Source organism: Crinia signifera, chromosome 8 (genome assembly GCF_055691185.1).
Source record: "Crinia signifera chromosome 8, ASM5569118v1, whole genome shotgun sequence".
NCBI classification, from domain to species: domain Eukaryota; kingdom Metazoa; phylum Chordata; class Amphibia; order Anura; family Myobatrachidae; genus Crinia; species Crinia signifera.
In genome coordinates this window covers 112,477,108-112,499,278 of record NC_139224.1, presented here as the reverse complement: position 1 = coordinate 112,499,278, position 22,171 = coordinate 112,477,108, and the positions used below count along the sequence as shown (strand labels likewise).

The 22,171-nt window shown below is 42.8% G+C and overlaps 1 protein-coding gene across 5 annotated transcripts in view; it reads right to left on the bottom strand.

Annotated features, from left to right (window-relative positions):
• DNM3 (dynamin 3) overlaps positions 1–22,171 on the bottom strand; it is a 359,404-nt gene that overhangs the window by 64,182 nt on the left and 273,051 nt on the right. For all 5 annotated transcript variants that reach the window (XM_083157019.1, XM_083157020.1, XM_083157022.1 and 2 more), the window contains 2 exons: positions 10,404–10,627; positions 5,279–5,515 (listed from right to left, as the gene is read on the bottom strand). In XM_083157019.1, coding sequence (XP_083013145.1) covers positions 5,279–5,515; positions 10,404–10,627 — 461 coding nt within the window. The remainder of the gene's footprint in view (positions 1–5,278; positions 5,516–10,403; positions 10,628–22,171) is intronic.

Here is a 22,171-nt window from a genome sequence, read left to right as displayed (position 1 = left end):
TATTTAGAGCACCTACAGTATAAAAAGTGGTACACAAATATCTGTTTTCAGATTTGCAATTTTTGAGGTAAATTTAAAGGCCTGTTTTGCAGTCAATTTGGGTAGATTACACCTGTCATTGATATCTATCGGATAATTTGTGCAGGTTTGTTTCTGTAATAAGCACATACTGTGTAAGTATCATTAACTAGCTGTGGACCGATGAGCCTAGGCTGGTATTATATAACAAGTGGGGAAACACAACCCTAACCATACCATTTGGCAGCTTTTTGCAGCTGCCTAGGGCACCATGAGTTTGCCTATCTCAAAATGAAGGATGCCTATGAAGAAGATATCGCTGTTGTACTTAATGTAGGTTGTGGCTGTGGAACTTCTAACACCACCTCCAGCCTTCGGGGCTGGAAGGTTGGTATTGAAGTCAATGTAGGGTTGGGGAATGGGGGGGAGCAGTGGGGGTGACGTTTTATCTGGGGTCCCGAGAAGTCTTACACCGGCCCAGACCTTAACACAGCCAAGAGTGGGCAGTATTCCCATTTCCCACCCAAGTGTGCAGAATGGGGATAATGTTACTGGTAATCTGCAGTCAGCACATAGGGTCCTAGAGACCTGATTCTATTGTTATAGCTTTATTTTGACCCTGCCCTTTTTTTCAATTATGTGCGATTTACAGCATTTTGCCACTAGGGGCAGGCCTTTATATTGCAGAGTCCAGCCCTGACCCCATCACAGCCCACCTACATCTCCTCTCTGGGCTTCTCCCAGAGAGGAAAGCACAAAAGTAGGCAAGTAAGGTGCATTAGAAACATTGACATATATCATTTTAATACATTTAATAAATATATTGCTAAATTATTAATTTAGCACGTACACAAGGCTTAAACCGATCAGTATTTCACTATAAAATATTGAATACTTGAAATCTATGATAAAAATAAAGAAAAGCAACCCTAAAGTGATAGTAGGCAGTAATAGCATGCAGGACTTTTAAAATAAGTGACATTTTAATCCACTCCACCATGAACCGTTCCAGCTGGACACAGAAATCTGGAGCACTTTCAGAATGAAAGCCTTACAAAGCAGAGCATGAGCATTCTTCATCATTCACACAAATGCACTGTGAGCAGGCAGACTTTTGCTTCTTAAATAGCCCCTATAGGTGTTTGATGGGACTCTAAACACAACTCAAGTCTGTAAAGTATCCTGAATAAATAACATTACTGTCGTGATTTTCTATACCTATAAGGTCCTGAAAAGTTTACAAGAATTTACAGGATTTTGTTTGTGCTGTAATGACGTGACACTCACAACTAATGTTTTTACATAGAAACATAGAAGTTGAAAGCATATAAGAACCACTTTGTCCCGTCTCGTCTGCCTTTTTATCCTTTAGGCCAGCGTTTATCAACCAGTGTTCCATGACACTCTAGTGTGCCGTGAGTTGTTCTCAAGTGTGCTGCCAGAGATTCCTGAGCCAGTGTATAACCACTGCCACCATTTTAACTATTATTTTTGGCAGCACTGGTCCTTTCCTGCTCCAGTCCCGTCTTTGTATCCTGGACATATGAGTCTACCCCTCTCTAATGTTAAAGGGTCCGGTCTGTCCACTGGATCCTCCTCCTGTCATCTGCTAATAACCATTTGCTGGCAGCTGCTGTTTGCTCCCTCTCTCACATGGTGCTAGTGTCAGTCTAAGGTGAAATGTAATTGGATGAGAGATTCAGAAAGTGAGGTATTTGGTAAGAAATCTCCAAGTTTTTTTAAAGCGGCACTCATTTACACTGCAAAACCAGTTTGATTTTGAACTGTAAATGATTGCTGCTTTAAAAAAACTGGAGATTTTTTACCAAATCGCTCACTTTCTGAATCTCTCATCCTATTAAATTTCAACCATAGTGTCCATCTTCAAGGATTTATTCTCAGGCCATGGCATGGAGACCACATAGGCCACAAATCAGGTTTAGAGAAGAGGGGTCACAGGGAGAAAAGAGAGGAGCTGCTCAGGTGTCCTGCTATTATGTTCCTACGGTACTATGTTAGCTCCATAGGAGCACAAGATGGCCGCTCAGCAGTGACTGGTATGGTGCTTACATGAGGGCATTATTAACTCTACTGCCTGGGGCACCACACAATGGAAACAATTTGCATTGATACTGTATAAGGCGTTTCCTGTGTTCTGCAAGCAGCTCTCTGAGGAAAGGTTTGATGTCACACAGCGTGTAATTTTCAGAAACAATGCATTTATTAACATAAAATAAAACAATAAAAAATAATTAAAAATGATATATTAAACTGTTAAAAAGTGATAACATATAACGCTTTAATTGAGTTTGGGCAATAAATGAGGGAGACACCCCTTTTTTCTTCATATAGGATCCTGTTCCTATAATGGAACTGGACCCTTATTCTGGTTCATTTGCAAAGGCAAATTCCTTGTACAAGTTACATCTGCCCCCCTGCAGTGTACATGGTTTTGTCCATTTGAGAAGGAATTTGCGAGTGAACCAGAATAAGGGCCTTGGTGTTTTGGTGCTGGCAAATAAATGGAAGTATGTGCAGATGGACAGTTTTTCAATAAACCACTTTTCAGGGGGAGTCCTGCACCAATGTTTTGCAGATAGATGGAAACCCCAGAAAATGACACACCGTGTGACATCAGTTTATTCTTTTCTTTCTCTTTTTTGTATACAAGGCACTGACTATACCTATAATTAAACTGATGCTAATTGAGAAAAACCCACAGCAGCGCCTGTAAATTATCCCTGAGGGCTAATTGTATTCTGCATCCACCACCTTAGATGCTATTCTACTTATCCATTAACCACTCATTTCTCTTACATTTCTCCTAAATTTGCCTCCCTCCATTTTCAGGGCATGTTCTCGAGTATTAATACTTCTCTTCTTTTGAAGAATGTTTCCCACTAGTATGTTCTTAAAACCCTTGGTACTGTATATATCAATTCCTCCTTTCCCTTCTCTGCTCCAAACTATACATGTTATGAAGTTTTTTTTATTGTTTATTGTTTATTTATAGTTTAACAAATGAATCATAGATCACAAACCACATATATCCAGATGAGCGTAGATAGGCCGTATGGAAATAAGCGTTCACCTGGAAAGTACAGCATTGACAATCATTTTAAAAACAACACTTATACCAAGTAGACATTTGTAATATGTTCTGATCTTGTAGTCTTTCTGGGTAAGTTTTGTGATATAGACCATGCCCCATTTTAGTTGCCCTTTTTTAGTACTTTAATGTATTATATCCTTCTGGAGTATTGGCCTCCAGAACTGAAAACATTATTCCAAATAAGGCTGTGCCAATAACCTATACAGTGGCATTATTACTGATTTTCCTGCTACTAATTCTTTATCCTATACAACCAAACATCTGACTTGTCTTACTTATTACTTTTGTTGCATTGCTTCCCTGCCTTTAAGTTACTGGAAATAATGGCTCCTAGATGCCTTTCCTCCTCAGTAGTCTGCAATATAGTACCCTTAATAGTATATTTAGCCTTTGTTATGTCCCTCCTTATAGGAATAACCTCTGTTTCATTCCAGTTGAAACGTGTTAGTACTGTTGTGTTGTGTTGTGATACTGTATTGCTATGTATGAAATGCTCATTTGACATTAAAAAAAGCAGTTTGCGCAACGCGCGTTGGCGTGTCCAGTTAGCGGGGGAAAGCGGGGACAATGTATTTATAATAGTGTATGGCCATAGATCTGTCAGTGGTGTGCGTAGTGTATGTCTCAGGCACTGACAGCCGGAGTGCTGTGCCAGTCACCCCTTAGGAACTGCATACGGTGCAGACAACAGTAGATAGAGAGGCTGCTTTCATTGCATAATCCTGTAATGGCATTAGATTGGAAGCAACAACACTAATCCTTACTTTGGAATTTAGGACCTATTGTTCTCTTAGAATTAGATTGTTATCCATTTTCTTTGCCTATTATTTTTCGTTGTGAAAGGAGGCGACAGGAGCGGCCAGGACGCTGCCCGCACCCGGTCTCCCCCGAACATCTCTAGACCCAGGCGGTGTGGAATAAAGGGGACACGGTTCCCCATTGTTAAATCACACTGCCAAGTACTATTTGAGCACTTTAGCAGTTACATTGTAATTATACTATGATTTGATACACACTATACAATCTGGTAGATCTGACAGATTCCTGATTACAATAAAATTCAATACACACTGCCAAGCACAAGCTGGATATTTCAGCAATTGTATTGTGATCACACTGTGACTTGGTATACACCTTACATCCTGACAGATCTTACAGATCCCTGATTATAATAAAATCCTATGTGCCTATCCCCCCGTGACGTTAGGAAATTTACTTTCCTTTTTAAGAAGTCCTGTGTGATTTTTGTTGTATGTCGATTTTATCATTTCGCAAATACATTTTAAATTGAAATCCATAATAAAGGTTATATTTTAAGAAGTCTTTTCTCTCTATGTGCACTGCAAAAACAGACTTTCTGTTGTGTCTCTGACTCTACCTTCCTACTGTCTGGCGGTAACACACCCCACTCTACTTATAATGTCATTACAATATTGATAAAGGGGTAAAATGACAATATTTAGTTGAATTCCAGTGCGATCGCTCACCCCCTCTTTCTAATATCTCATTTGACATTAGTTTTGCAAAAGCAACTAAAAGTACAGTAGTAGACTTATTTAATGGGAACTAGAACATGAGACTTTTCCTTGTTATGCACGGCATGGGCAATTCGGTGAACTTGTGCAAAATTAAACGCTCTGTTTGTTTGGCATTTTGCAGTTGGCTTATGATCTTTACTGTCTATCACTATAAGGTTTTAATTACAGTACAAACTGTAGAACATAAAAAAACACAGCATTTTGACACTTTTCTGCATACAACAAACATGTTACGTTAATAGTGGGTGTAAAAAGGGTGGTAGCCATGAGCTTTATCGCATGAGGCTATTTCAGGCCAGCCCCTTTCTCACCAGAACCTATTTTTAATATCCATTAACTTACCGGGATAACAGACATTAACACACAGAGGGGATATTCTGGTTGACTCGCAAAGGCAAATTCACTTTCTAATGGACAACATGTGCACTGCAGGTGGGGCTGATGTAACATGTGCAGAGAGTTACATTTGGGTGAGTTATTTTGTTTCTGTGCAGGGTAAATACTGGCTGCTTTATTTTTACACTGCAATATAGATCTCACTTTGAAGTACACACCCCATACAAAATGTAACTCTCTCAATTAGCCATCAGTAAATTACGTTGAGTTTTACCTGGGAACATTTGGCGGGGCACGTGCTGGACGAGAAGAAATCTGCAGTGGTGTCGAAAATGCATCATTAGCATTAGGTAAAGGTCCAGGACGGGAAGGAATAGGAGGGGCTCCAAGCTGAGTTCCCAATGGTGGGACAACAAGAACAGGACCACGGCTTGCCAGTGAAACTGATGACCATATTTGGGTAGAAGGCTGAGCTGCTTTCTTCTGGCTTGTCGGACTTGAAGATGGAGACCTTTATCAATAACAAAACCATAAGAAGTTAAATATAGTGTATATGTCTTTCACCCAAGCAAACCATTCAAATAAAAAGCATGTCATTATTAAAGAACATATTGTAAAAGCAATGTGTGCAGTGAGTGTCTGCAAAACCAGAGGCAGATTCACGGGGAAAGGACACTTTCCCCATGTCAAGAATATATTTCACTTACACCTGACTCTGTGGACTGCTGTCTGAGATAACCGAGGCTGCGGCGATATCAGGAGGTATTCCCACTTACAACCTCCGTGTTCTGCTCAGTCACAGACTACAGAGGAATTGCGTTGTTGTTTTTAAATCTGTTTTTAAATGTTAAACAGTATAATGCTGAAGACATCGTTCATATACACAGGGGTATTTTAAGAGAGAGCATCCACGGGCCCCCTCCTCTCTGACTGCAAATAGACTCTGGCATTATGCCATAGAGAAAGAACCAACCAATAAGACCCAAACTGTTATTTTTTCAATCATACTTGTAAAATGGCAGTTATAAGCTGATTGGCTGGTATGTTATTTTTCTTAACGTTACCTCCACCTATCTCCCCCATTGAGATATATGAAGGTGCAATGAGAGAGCTATAATATTGAGGATCAGTGGGCAATGCAGAAGATGTAATGAGAGAGATGTGTATGGGGGGTTGCTCAGGGGATGATGAGACAGTTAGGGGGTAGGCAAAGAGTTACAGTAGAGATACAGTATAGATGTAGGTGGCAGTAAGAGAGCTAGAGAGGTGCCAATTAGGGAACTACTGTATGGAAAGGAACAATGAGAATGATATGGAGGGATAATGTACTCGATTTATAGGTTGAAGCAGCACCAATGTTTGCACAGTGAAGCAATTTTTGGTACTTATTTCCTAGCACGGCGCCTGCGATCATGATTGTATTTATCGGGTCCAAAAAAATCGCGCCGCTGAGAAATGGTCCCTGAGACCCGATTTTACATTGGCCCCAATGTTAAATGGCCCCCAGACCCCAATTTTTATTGTTTCCCAGCCCTGATGGGTCAAATGCCCCCCCCCCCATTGTTAACGCGATCCCACGATCAACGCCAACCCGAAGCGTGACCTTTTCATACCCCCACTATCCACGTGGGCGTGGGGTTGATTTCATATAGTGTGGCGAGCGCGGCGAGCCACCGAGCCTGAAGAGTGGCGAGCAGCCGCGCATTACTTCACGCGTCCCCTCGCGGGGTACTTGTGTAGTTTCTCGGCGCCGCCGCGCGCACAGTCTGTTTGAAGCTTGGCAGCCTGCCATACTCTGGGCGCGTGCCGCTCTAGCTGTTCTCAGAGCTACGTTACCAGCGTAGCGTGTGCGCGTGCCGCTCTAGCTGTTCTCAGCGCAGCGCTGCATTATCAGCGTAGCGTCTAATTCTGTCTAAACTCAGCACACCGCTATCAAAGGGGGTGTCCGAAATGCAGACGCTACAATTTAGACGTTTTAGCGTCTGAATCCATATGCACTGTGCATAAACCTGTCCACAGTGGCACTAGTCGACGCAACAGCTGTCGACCTTGTAAATTCCACTATCCATGCCAACCTGAAGCATGGCGAGCGCAGCGGTACGCGTCCTACGACCTTTTTCATAAACCCACTATCCACGTCGGCGTGGAGTTGAGAATAGAAAGTGTGGCGAGCGCAGCGGGCTCGGTGGCTCGCTGCGCTCGCCAGACTTTCTATTCTCAACTCCACGTCGACGTGGATAGTGGGGGTATGAAAAGGTCGTAAGACGCATACCACCGAGCCCGCTGCGCTCGCCACACTTTCTATTCTCAACTCCACGCCGACGTGGATAGTGGGGTTATGAAAAAGGTCGTAGGACGCGTACCGCTGCGCTCGCCACGCTTCGGGTTTGCGTGGATAGTGGAATTTACAAGGTCGATAGCTGTTGTGTCGACTAGTGCCACTGTGGACAGGTTTCAATAGTGTACCCCTAGACCCAACTAAATTTAGATGTTTTAGCATCTAAATTTTGTTGTACCCCTAGTCCCAACTAAATTCAGAGGCTTTAGCGTCTAAGTCCAGAAACCCCAGCTTCTTAGCGGCTAACAGTTAGTCGGGTTTCAGACGCTTTAGCGCCTAAGTCCAGAAACCCCGGCTTGTTAGCGGCTAGCAGGTAGTCCAGTTTTCAGACGCTAAAGCGTCTAAGTTTTAGCGTCTGCATGGGGGACACGACCCCTTCGTAGCGGCTAGCAGGTAGACAGGTTTCAGACGCTTTATCGTAGCGGCTTGCAGGTAGTCCGGTTTTCAGACGCATTTGCGTCTAAATTTAGCGTCTGCATGGGGGACTCCCCCTTTGGTAGCGGTGTGCCGGGGTGTGTAGTTTAGAAGCCCCGGCACGTCAGCGGTGTGCCCGGGGTGTCCACTTTTACATGCCCCCGGCGCCGTGAAACTACACAAGTACCAGAAGTAGATTTTGATTGGCTGCTATGGGCAACATTTTAACTTCAAAAGAACTCCCATTTTAGTAAATAAAACCCAATGTAGTGACTAATGGTGGTTGAAAAGGTGGTGGAGAGATCAGATCCACCACCGCACTTAAGCATTGTTCAAATTTGCAAAGTGGGAGCCACATCACAAGGGGAGTCCTTACGGAGAATTTGCATATTTTCTCACTTTAGAAATAATGAGAAATCACAACGACGCTGATCTGTGTGTACCTCATTATCAAGATGAGAAAGACCCGTGCGGGATAAGATGTTTACTCATTGGTTTTTTAAAGAGGTGTTTATTATTTACCTTTTTTTTTTTTTAAACAAGCATGTAATGTTCCATAATTTATACAAGCCACAACAGGACTGAGAACGTCAGCAGGCAGTTGCTCAAAGATGGGGTGATTGTCAGGTCATAAACCCTGTGCCTCGCAGCATGCCATAGTGACTTATGGCCCAGCACGGTTTTCAGTCTGTGCACCAAAAGAATACTGGGGCAAATTTCCCCACACCTTATACTTTACTCCTGAGATTTCTCTGTTAGTTACAGTCGGTCTTACAGTAAAGAAAAAAGGGTACTTCTTGTTTCCTATATACAGCAGCTCTGTGAGGTTTAAAATTGATTAATATTAAGCATAACAATTTAACATAAAATGTAAGCTCTTTTGTTGAAATACTCTAGTGAAGTATCCGGCTTAACAGTATGTGGTTACTTTGTCATAATGCAGTGGGAGTTTGCCATAGTGTAGTGGGTTGCTAGCTATCCCTTACTATTTAGTCCGGGTCCACGGCTTCTCATTTCAGACGCAGCTTCAGCTCCAGGGCTGTCTGCAGCCACTTCCGAAATTGCGGGTCCGTACTCCCGGTTTCTATTTTCTTCCTATAAAGCTTTTCGTGCCCTGGAATGACTGGCTTTTGTCAACTTTTTGGAGTCCCATGCCCCAGATTCAAACTTAGTATTAGGGACCCACAAGAAGATATGAGGTCACCTAGATGCTGGTTGGTGGGCTAATATTTCTTAGTAAATATACCAAGAACCTCAAATATTTCTCAATATGAGATAGTAGAGCTTAATATTGTGGGGTGTGCATCAGCACTGTATTCCTTTCTTTGTAAAACTACAAGTCCGAGCATGATAGCACCTCATGATATATGTGTGTAATTACGGTGTGAATTTCAAGATTCCTTCCCCCCATCTCTTCAGAATTTTGTCTGCACTCTCCTCGTGTAGCTCCACCCTGTCCAATGGTAAGCACCTCTGTCACTCAATTCTATGGTGCTGGCTCTTACACTGAGTCACACCCCCAGCACCATCTCCACATTATACAATGCTGATTTCTGTTGTTCCAAACAGAGGGCTCTCCCATGCCATCTGCCTTAAATGCCACTTCCCCCCTCAGAAAAACTTCTATTAGACCAGGCTTTAAGGGGCAGACTTTCCTAGTCAATGGTGGCTGCCCCTGCAGTCAGAAAATAAGTCCCTGGGATACCCTTGCAACAGTGACACTGGCATAAGGTAACCAGCTCCTCTTGTTTAGTAATCTCAAGTGGGGTCTGGCATTCCCACCTTATTAGGTGCCATATATCCTAGCACTGAAAGTCTGTGAGGCTCTTTCGCCTCGTTTTTATGCCCTCCTCTTTCTGCTACAAGTCCTGGTGTGTGGGATGTCCAAAAAGTTGGCAGCTGCTCTATTTAAAAGGGGTGGCTGACCCTTAAATCCGCCTCTGGTATCTAACCCTAGCCCTAAGCCTAGTACTTACCAGCGGTACGTATCTTCTGACCAGCAGGGTCCTGCTGACAATATTCCGTCAGGTTCTAACTGTCAGGATCCTGACTACATCCCATCTTCTTTCTAACCCTTATGTCTTAAGCAAGGTGAACATTTTTGATTTGATTTTACTCTTGATTTAACTACATTTGTCCATACCGAAGTGCCGATTCCTATGTACACAACTTAAAATCAAACTTGAAATACACAAAAATCATCTATCCAAAAAGTGCGTGTACGCATCACTATTTGTCCTATGTTATACCATAGCTTCTGAATAATATTCAGCTGGACAAAAAACTGGAGATGAGACCGTTTTCTTCCAATATAACATGAAGGTATATAGACACTCCTAATGAATATAATAAATGTTTCAGGAATCACAACAGCTGTCCATCGATTGTATAGTGCGAGCATAGCTTTATTTTAACACACATGTGTGTGTTTGTACTCTTTCTTTTGGAAAAGTCATAAAAATCAAACACTTTGAAAGGATGGAGGAATATGAAGATATGGGTCCAAAATAGGGACTTTTCCCTCCGAAAGATAAAAACATGGCTGCCAGGCTGATATACAGATGCATTTAATAGTATGGCTTTCTCCTGCTTATCATGTCGTTTTAACAAATAGCACTCCAATAAAATATATTTATTTTTACTATACCAATGACACTGCATCCAGGAATCATCTACAGGAGGTGGCAGCGGGGTGGGGATGGTGGTTGTGCTGATGTCACCGATGATCTCCAGAGCTTCCTTTAAAGCATGACGCATGCGGAGCATCTCATCTCGCTTTTGAGCCTGTTCAGGTGACTCCTCCATCAAAGTGTTTTGGTCCTCAGAGGAATACAGGAGAGCCAGCAGCTCTGCGTGTATGAAGTCCTTTACCTGTTAGAAGAAACAATAGTGTTTGGAAAAGAGCATAGACAAGTTTACAGCTTTTATTTTTGTATGTATTATTTCAGAAACAATATATATTCATAATTACTAATGTCAAGATCAATCCTCTATATAGTGTATTTTTTTTCTTTAACAATAACCAACGACAACTGGATTCTTTCTGCATTTTCCCGATTATACAGTAAATCTTTTCAGAAAAGAGTCCTGTGAATGATTTTGAAATTGGACATCTGGCTAAACAAGAACTGCAGCTACAGCAATGATTTCACGCTTTGTTCTCATAGGACAATTGAGGAAATTCAGTCTACTTTAAAGAATCTGTTTAAACAAAACGAGTTTAGGGGGATGGCAGGCATTTCAAGAACACATGTTCTTTATAACACTAGACACACTCATATGTCGATTCTGCCTACTGTCTCAATCACCTCTAATGTGACATTTAATTGAATACATACACACACTTTACAGTGGAATTTGATATAAACTTGCTGCATGTTAACTGGAATTGACTTTACAGCTTTAAAATCCAACCTATTGGTTATGCTACCTCGGGCAAAATATGCCCCTTTGTTCTGCAAATAATTGAGTTGGTCTTTTAGTTTTTATGGAACTGAAATGCGATGGGGCTTTTGCAGTTATATATATATTTATTTTTACTTTGTCTTTTTATTTGAGCAGTTCCTATATGTTTAGGACCAGTAAAAAAAATAATATCCTGAATATATATACTGTACTTGGTTCAGAAACCAATATATTCTATATAAATATGTTTAATGTTGTTACAGAACTTTGTCCCACATTGGAACAAAAAGGCCTAAGGACAATCTTTATCATTTAAATATGAAAAAAAATATATTGAATTTCAGTTCTGATCTCACAATGTGATAAAAATGATCAAAAACAAAATCTTTATTAATAAATACATTATATTGCCCTCATGTACAGCAAACGACAGCAAACTACACCCCCCCCCCCTCCCTACACACACACAAACTTGCAATTTATTAGAACCAACAGTTTATAATGTTCTATTTTTCAAACGAGAAATCTCAGTGCCCCGGGTCAGCTCTCATAACTCACCTCACACTGTAAAATGAAGCTGGACACATGCAGTAAGATCTATGCATTTGGCTGATTCCCATAGGTGGCTAAATTAAACAGATGTGGCCATTCATATCCCAAGGGAATACAATAGTTTAGATGTCTGATGGTTGTAGACACAAAGGACCTCATTCAGTGTTTGAAAGTAAACACAAGTTGTGGCTTTTCCCCCTATAATTAGCCTTTTTTTTTAAGTGCAGGTTGATTTGGAATGTGTCATTTGTCATGGTGATGTAGATGATTTTTTTACTTGCGGCTCCCAGCACCAAGGGGGCTGGGACAGGGATTGGAGGAAGCACATAGAAGCAGTCAAAGTACACTGAGGGTACAGATGTAGCCATGCTCATCTATCCTGTTTTCCTGACATTCTGCCTTTGCTGTTGAGCTATGAGAAATGTCCCATAATGGCAAACAAGGCACACATGGGCACCTATGGTGGGAACCAACCCTAGACGCCCATGTTAATCTTTAACATAGGTGTCTATGGAGCCATGCATGAGCAACAGAGCTCCTCCGTAACTAGCTCCCAATTGGCACAGGGAGGACCCTGTGAATGATGTCACCGGGGAAGCTCCTCAGTCCAGTGGAGCGGGACACTCGTTTTGTTTTTTTTACCCCCCCCCCCCCTCGAGAATCTACTACTACTATGGAGAAGAGGATGCTATCTATGCGGGAGGAGCTGGTAAGTATACTGTAATTTATTTTCAAAGGTACCCTATGGATTTCTACTGGAGAAGAGGACAGGCCTACGGTTGATCCTATAGATAAGTATGGATGGGTGATTGTAGTATTATTAAAGTATTAAAGTTTTCTTTTTCTAGGTGTGTGCTTTATTGGGCTATTGGTTCTGTTGTAGAACTACAAGACCCGGCAGGCCCATTAATGCCCCACATGCTGTGCCCAATGCCCACCTTGGGGGGACCCCTTTATTGGGGATTCCCCACTCCCCCAGGGACCCTGCCTGTGCTGACCAGCTAGGGTGATCATGTTATGGCCGAGGGACCTTATATAATATGTGTCCACCGGCAGTGACATGACACAGCTGGCTGTTTGAGCAAAAGCTAATTCACGGCCAGTAATTGACATCAAATGGCTACGAATATGTGCATTCGTAGCCATTCGATCTTAGTAAATTTCCCCCTGAAAATGCATACAAAACACTAGGATGCTAATTAGCATGCTCAATAATTAGCATGCTCAATAAATGATATATAGCATGGCTATACATTAAAAATGTTTTTCATACAGTTTTTTAGCCAGTGAGTGTGACATCATGTGTTATGCACATACAAACGCAACTAGGTCCAGCTCACCGGAGGGCACCAGATTCTCAAAACACAGTCTGGGAGTGCCAGTTACCAGTGGTATCTATCTTTCTATCTATCTATCTATCTATCTATCTATCTATATATATAGGCTTCAGCATAATTTTGCTTGGATATATTTTTATATCCCTTTCCTGTTTTATACAGTTCAATTACCTTTTCCCAGAGATCACTTGACAATTCTTTTACTTTCCCCATGACTCAGAATCCAGACACGTCAGTGCAGCACTGGATGAAAGATGCAAGGGTCTTTCAGGAGACCAGAAACTCACTGACCTTTTATACACACACACTGATTACAAGCAAACAGATCACAGGTGAGGATGGATACCTTTAGTAGCCATTCATACCCGTTTGTTTCAACTTGTGTGCATGTTATCAGGCCAAAATCTCCAGGGTAAGAATTAATTTTTGCCAGTAAGCTTCTGTATAAAGGTCAAACCAGTCAGATACAGCAGCCTTCACTCTGTCGTAATCTTTTACATCTTCCAGAGAGAGGGCGGCATATGCAGCTTGGGCCTCTCATATTATCCACAAGGAGCAGGATTCTTTGGGCCATGCATACAAGGTAGCAACTCTTTTAAAGATTGTAAGAAAGGCCATCATGTCGTCTGAGGCCTGCATTTTTGGAAGAACTGGAACATTCACTGCTGTTTGCTGATGTTTAAAGAAGTCCAAAATCTGTTGCATAATAGCCTCCATGGTCGCCTGTTCAGGATCCCCTGCACAGGATGCACTAATCACACTTCTAACATCACACTTTAATGACTCCTAGAGGAATATCTGTATCGCAAGCAGGGTTAACACTGCGATTTTTGCTAACTTTCTATACAAGTTTAACTATCTAGTCAAAATTGTAAGCAAATATTGCACTGTGTGTACTCACCTTAAGTGTACATGTGATAAGGCCCCCCACCCTTGAGCCCCATCCCACTGTCATGATTCTGTCCCAATCCCCCAACTAACCTTTGGTCCATGTTGCAGCTTTGTCTCAACTGACAAACATCTCCCTTAAGGAGTGCACTCACGTCCCTGCGATTTTAACTGAACCCCATGTGTATCTTGTTGTGTGTACTGTATGTCTATATCACAATCTTGTATTTACTTCTTACTTTAGACAACCTCAAATATACTATAAAACCATCACACATACATAAAAGACAAGTTTTCCAGTCTTGATCTATTATAAGTATAGATAATCCATTATAATCCATTCTACACTATTCTTTTTATAGTTTATTTATATTGCACCACAGGATTAAAAATATAACAGAAAAAAAAACAGATGATACAGGTGTATCTATGTACTAGATACTTTTTAGTGTTTTCAGCCTAAAGCTGGGTACACATATGTACAATTTCATTTTTCTTGCGACCGTTCGATCGACCGAATTCACGTTCGGCCGTCCGAAACATACGACCGATCTGCGCGTACACATATGTACAATTTTACTTGCGACGTCCGATGTACTCCCGTCCAAACAATCGCAAGAAAAAGATTGTACCACCGTACACACTCTCCCGTTCTGGCTATTCACACGATAAAAATGTACACAACATTATCATAATGGGCTGGATTAAAAGAGCATACCAAAACGAGGCGTGATCACGGAACAAAGAATCGTTCGTGTAGTACAGTGAATAGAGCCGTGACTATTCAGATCATTGCTAGCTGTACTGGATATACGTACGTACGTTCGTTCGTCTATCGGTGCATTTGGGCCTTTTTAATTATGAGCTTGAGGAGAAGGAAGGCTCGTGCGTGCATTTTGGCTGCTATGGCCATTAGATTGCGGGCTATTAAAAAAAGAAAAAGGACCAAGAATCGGAGCTGCTGGACCAGAGACTGGCTTCTGAGGAGAGACACCTTCTCCCACATGCCATTGCTACAGGAGATACGGGAGAACAATCCTGATGATTTCAGAAATTATCTCCGTATGGATGACGCTACCTTCATGGAGCTGCTGACACTGGTTACCGCTTTAATAGAGAGAGAGGACACCTATTTCAGGAGGCCTATTTCTGCAGAGCAGAGACTGGTGGCAACGCTGCGTTACCTGGCAACAGGCAGGACCCTTGCCGACCTGAGATTCACCACCGCAATATCATCTCAAGCGCTGGGGTTGATAATACCAGACACCTGTGATGCCATCGTCCAAGTTCTACAGGACAAATACATGAAGGTAAATATGGAAATTACATACATGTCCCCCATATGTATAGCTGTGCACATACCTGTACCCTATATGTATATCTTTACAATGCCTGTTGATTTAATCTTTTACACCAGTGGGTGGGGGGTCATTTTGATAAGGCGGGTAATAGCTTTGAGGCTGCAATGGGGGAGGGCTGATGGGTCTAAAATCAACCCAACAGATTATTAATACGCATATACTTTTATATTGCAGTTTCCATCGACCAAGGAGGAGTGGCAAAATATTGCACGTGATTTCCGTGATCTTTGGAATTTCCCTAATTGTGGTGGAGCTATCGATGGCAAACACGTCAGGATCATGCCCCCTGCAAAGAGTGGATCTTTTTATTATAATTATAAGGGGTTCTTCAGCATTGTTCTAATGGCCATCGCTAATGCTCGATACGAGTTTATATTTGTGGACATTGGGAAAAATGGTAGAGTTTCAGATGGAGGAGCCCTGGAGAATACCTTTTTCCACGACCAACTGAAAAAAAATGAACTGAATCTGCCAGAGCGGACTGAAAATGAGCACGGTTTGAACTTTGTTTTTGTGGCGGATGAGGCCTTTGCATTGCACCCTAATGTCCTTAAACCCTACCCACAAAGGGCACTGAACAGGGAACGACGCATTTTTAACTATCGCCTGTCACGTGCCAGGCGAGTGGTTGAAAATGCGTTTGGGATTCTAAGTAATAAATTCAGAATTTTTCACAGTCCCATCAATCTGCGCCTAGATAAGATTGACAAAGTGGTGCTGGCCTGTTGTGTGCTGCACAACTACATGCGCAGAAAAGCGGTGCACACACAACAACTGGGGGCTACAGTGGACGAGAGCCAAGTTGTTGACGAGCCTATTGGTCTGACAGCTTTGGCAACTAATTTAAACACCAGAAATGCATCAACGCAAGCAAAGTTGTCAAGAGACGAGTACTTGAATTATTTCAATGGTGTTGGGGCTGTGGAGTGGCAGAATGACATGATTGCTTAAAAATGTACCTTTTTGTCATTGTAAATATATTGTTTTTTGGTGTGTAATAATCAATATTTTGCCAATAAAATTTGTATACTCACAGTTCCGCACAAGTTGTCCTCTGCGTCTTCTTGCAGCAAGGAGGGGGAGGTGGAGGCCGAATCACGGCAAGTGAGTGGTAGTACTCAGGTGCCAGGCATTCCTGGAGGGCACAATGCCACGGCACCTGGAGTGCAGACTGTACCCAGTACTGGTGTTTATGTACTAGCAAGTAGTTGCTCCACCACACCTATTTCTATGCCAATTTCTCCTGGTACTTTTGTACAGTCTCAAAGAGCAATACATGAAGGTAAATATTGAAACAACATGCATGTACCCCATATGTATATCTGTGCCCTATAGTCACCCTGCATGGTAAATGATATTTTCACACGGACACCAACTAGATTACAGAATTTTTAATTTTTATATAAATTATTAACTTATAAACTTATAAAAAATATAACATAAATAACAAGTAAATAAATAATAAAGAAATACTTAAACATAAAAATATTTAAAACAATAATGCACTTAAATAAACTATATAAAATATTTACATATGGTGGTAAACTTGTCCCACCCCATAATCCCCTGTATCCATCGGTGGTTGGGAGGGAGATGGACTTTCCACTAAACTCTGGAAGGGGCCACCAGGTGGACCTGGTGGGAGCGTATTAGCCAACGTTGCCGGTTGGTGCTGCCTTTGCCCAGTTGGTGGCTGTAAATGTTGATACTGGGGATATTGCACCGGGTGAAATACCGCTTGTTGGGGTATAGGAGCTGGGCTGATGGGTTGAAATTCAACCCTAGGCAGAGGGGTCTCATCGGTGAGACGTGTGTGCCGGGACAGAGTCCCCACACGGGCCCGGTACAGCGTCTCATAAAATATGCGCTCTACCTCCACCCTTGTAGCCGGGTCCAACTTTCGCAAATTGTCAGCTAATACACTCCCCACCCGGTCCGCATCATCCTCATCCATGCTCATCAATCTGTTGGCAGACTCCAGGATCTTGGTGGTTGCCACGTCCGCAGCATCTGGAGTCTGCCTCGGCCTTTTGCGCCCTCTTCTTGATGGTGCTTCTGCTGTACTTTGAGCGCTTGATTGAGGTTCAGCGCTGGTCGTGGCGGTTGGTGTGGGGGTGGAGCAGAGGGTCGGTGAAGGCAGCTGTGATGCCACCTCCAGCGATGCCGAAGATTCCTCCTCGGTAAATAGCGATGGCTGTAACAAAACAAGATGATGTATCACTATCGATTTTTAAGACTTCCATATATTTTTATATCTACGCAGAAGAACGCAGCCCACACACCACCATGTTGCTGCCATGGATGAAAGTGAGCTAGTTGAAGAGGCGTTATGACTGGCATCTCTGGAAACTAATTATTTAGATACCAGACATACCAAATACTAATTTAAACACCAGAAATGCATCTATGCGTGCTAAATTAACAGGGATGAATACATGCAGTATTTTATTGGTGTTGGCGCTGTGGATTGGCAGAATGATATTATTTCGTTAATTTTAGACAACAAAAAATATTACAATAATCCGCGCCAGAAAGACTACAACAGTGTAGATACCAGGGATTACCAATGCCAACCAAAAGTTCCAAATACAAAAAATGTGGTAAATGCACTTGCGATGTCTGAATATTGATCACTGTGTTCTCAGGCGGATAAGAGTATAGCTCCACCACTGAGAAGAACCAGAATTAGGGCCACAGAGAAGGTCAAATTGACGATGTATAACCAAAAGGGGGGGGTATCGCCCCCTGCAACTGACCTCTCTGTTGTGCCCAACAGAGAGGTCAGTTGCAGGGGGCGATACCCCCCCTTTTAATTTTACATGTTCACAATTTTTATACTGTACTTGCTGTTATATTTATCTGGTTTGAAAAAAAAATTTAAAATAAAATCCGTCTACTTACTGTGCCGCAAATGGTGTCATCAGAAACCTCTTGGTTGCACGCGGAGGTGGAGGGGGCAGGCTGGTTCCTTGAAGTGTTGCTGACCGAATCCCTGGGCAGCTCCTGGTCCACCGTGAAGGCCAGCAGGTCGTAGTACCACAGCCTGGGCACATAGACTTGGTCTGCCCCTGCCCCAGACCGCTTTGAGGACTCAACCTTATTCAGTTCTTTTTTAAAGACGGTCCTCATATTGGCAATCCGAGTCCGGACCCACTCTACATTTGCTGTGGGGTAGTATGTTTGGCTCACCCTCACCAGCTCCTCCAGAGCAGATAGCCTCTTCTGCCGATTGGAATGGTCTCTGGATTTTGTGTTCCAGAGACAATTTTGATCCCTGTAGGCCTCAATGAAGTCCTTCATGAACTCGACATTTTTTTCTGCCATGGTTGAATTTCTGTTCCAAAAAATAAAATAAAAAGGCATATTATTTTCTTGATACACAAAGCACACCATAAACCATTTAATGTACATGTGTTCAGTCTGTGGGCCACTAGATATACTGTAGCTATAGTACAGGAGTTGAAACTCTGTGGGACATAGGATACACGGTCACTACAAGCCCCAGCATACCCATGGCCCACAGATTGAAGTCCCTGTCATAGAAAACTACACATTTTGTTTTAATACTCACCGAAATAAATGTCGATACAGTCCGGAAAATTCGCTGCGCTGCTCCGATCAATCCAACAGCAACGACGGAATATTCTTTCGTGCTGAACGTGGCTTGAAACACAGTGATTGGATGAGCACAGGAATCTCCGCCCCACTCACGTGCTTCGCGTCACACAGACACGGGACATCGAGGAGCCATGTCGGAGGGTCTGGCGCCACCGCATATGGGGGAGGCCAGTACAGCACCTTTGTTTTCCAATTCAGCACTGATAACAACAGATAAAGAAATCGCTGACAACAAGGAGAAAAAAGTGACGCGCGCATCCGCCATGTCATCTGCAGAGGTGGAACTGATGGTCAAAATGCTGGATAGAAGGGACTACGATTGTTCGAGAAAAACATACCCCAAGACAAATTATAGAAAAGAAATTATTATGCAGCGTGTATGCAAGGAGATAAAGGAGAAGTTTGGGAAAAGAAGGTCCAAATACCAGCTCCAAAAACGGTGGTCGGACCTGAAGCACAAGGAGCAGGCCAAGCTCAAGAAAATTCGTGGAATTATTAAAAGAAGTGAGTCCAATGCCCTAGGTGGCTTTATTAATATACTGTCTTGATCCATTACATTTTGTGTGTTTTGCTGACATGTTGCTTGTTTTTACTCAGAGGAAATCCAATCCAGGAGAAGACATGAGGAAGGCAGAGACAGGGCCTCCAACCTAAAAATAAAGAAGGAGAGTACAACAGGTAAGGTTTTGTACCAGCACACCAACAGAACAACACATGTTTTATACACACAACAAGGGGTAGTAATATGTCACTTTACCTTGTCACTATAGATGATATCCAGGCTGCGCAGCCGATGGAAGGGACCACAGAGGGCCACCAAGTGATTGCGATCACCAGCAGTGTAGATGGTGAGTGTATACTGCAAATCATCTTTATGGGATAGTGACGTATCATTTGTGGAAAGGTAAACATTTCTTTATCTGTACTTATTATAGATATCATCGAGATTTCAGATGTCAGTGCAGAGGGGGAGAAGAACACACCATCACCTGACACGTCCAGCGACGAAAGCACAATGCAAGAAAACATGACACAAGTCCATAAATGTCTACAAGAACTAAGCGGGAAAGTCCATACCGTAGCCCAAAAAATTACGAAAATCCAAAAAGGCGTAGCAGTAGTACACTCTTTATATGAAAAAATTTATAACGGTTTGCATTATAAAGTCAAAAAATAGTTTGTGTACTTTATTTTACTTTTTTCTCCTTCTTGTTTATTTGGAGGCCAGCAGCATGCACCTTAAAATGGTGCATGTCATGGCAAGCAGTCCCACGGCAGCAATGCATCACATGTGAGCAGGCCGGGATGTTCCCATGTGATGCGTTGCTGCCGTGGGACCGCTTTCCACTACATACACCACCATGTTCAAATGTGTTTTTATGTTTTTTGGGTGGGTGGGCGTTTCTGCTAAACCTTCACACGTGGCACTTATGTCATGGCAAGCGGTCCCACGGCAGCAATGCATCACATGTGAGCAGGCCGGGATGTTCCCATGTGATGCGTTGCTGCCGTGGGACCGCTTTCCACTACATACACCACCATGTTCAAATGTGTTTTTATGTTTTTTGGGTGGGTGGGCGTTCCTGCTAAACCTTCACACGTGGCACTTATGTCATGGCAAGCGGTCCCACGGCAGCAATGCATCACATGTGAGCAGGCCGGGATGTTCCCATGTGATGCGTTGCTGCCGTGGGACCGCTTTCCACTACATACACCACCGTGTTCAAATGTGTTTTCATGTTTTTTGGGTGGGTGGGCGTTCCTGCTAAACCTTCACACGTGGCACTTATGTCATGGCAAGCGGTCCCACGGCAGCAATGCATCACATGTGAGCAGGCCGGGATGTTCCCATGTGATGCGTTGCTGCCGTGGGACCGCTTTCCACTACATACACCACCGTGTTCAAATGTGTTTTCATGTTTTTTGGGTGGGTGGGCGTTCCTGCTAAACCTTCACACGTGGCACTTATGTCATGGCAAGTGGTCCCACGGCAGCAATGCATCACATGTGAGCAGGCCGGGATGTTCCCATGTGATGCGTTGCTGCCGTGGGACCGCTTTCCACTACATACACCACCATGTTCAAATGTGTTTTTATGTTTTTTGGGTGGGTGGGCGTTCCTGCTACACCTTCACGCAAGCACCTGTATGTGATACTCTGTTCAGGTCCGACCACCCAAATAAACAAAGTGTTCACAGTATTTTTTGTCAGTATTTCTTAAAAAATGTTAAGTGTTTATGCAGAACAATGAACATCACATATCTATCTATCTATCTATCTATCTATCTATCTTCCTTCTATAACTATATCTGTCAGGAATGCACACACAACGATTATTTATTTCAAAAGGAATGCACACACAACGAATATTCTTTAACAGCATGGCGCGGAAAGTACGGGGGAGAAGACTTCCTGTTGTTTACATGCTGCGCTGATGGAGGGATGACGCAGCTAGTCAACACCCACATGGGCGTGCTGCTTTTGGGAGGAATGATCGCAGGAACGGGCTGCATATTGATCGAACGTGCGTACACATGTCACTTTTCTTTCGATATGGAGCCGTCCTGTCGGAAGAATATTAAGCAGCAAAGAACCTGCGACCGACCGACCGTGGACGGCCAAGAGCGTTTTTGGCCGTTTATCGATCGCAACGAAGGGATCGGGACAGCGTACACATATATACAATCGAACGGCCGTTCGTCCGCAGATCGGAAGAACGGCCCGACGATTGTACATATGTGTACCCAGCTTTACCTACCGGTCAGGGTTGCAATTGTGCAGACCGAAAATGATCATGTGACTTTACTACAGCTGAAATTATATCCATTAGCTTTTATAAAATATAGCTGAAATAAACTTTTTTGTGTAGGTTGCATATTACTTTTTGGGGTGATTTTAGTTATATTTTAACATGAATTTTCTACACTGTTATACAAACATATATTCACATTTTAATGTTAACAGTTTGTCTCCGTTGAGGTCACACACATTATCAGTACAGTTTCCTGTAAGACAGAGAGATTCAGAGTAAACAAGGATGCCAGCAGACTGGGTGTTCTGGATGCTGTGAAAACAGATAATAAATACAAGAAATGCTGCTTTACTACAATATCCTTTAAAAGCTGCCTGCAAGCCTTTCCATGGAAGAGTCCTTTATCATAATCTGCAATGGGAAGCATTTGATAAGATGCAGCCAGTCTCCTTGGCTGACTTGTGGGAGCTGCCTAAAGGCTACTGGGAGCAAAGAGAGGAAG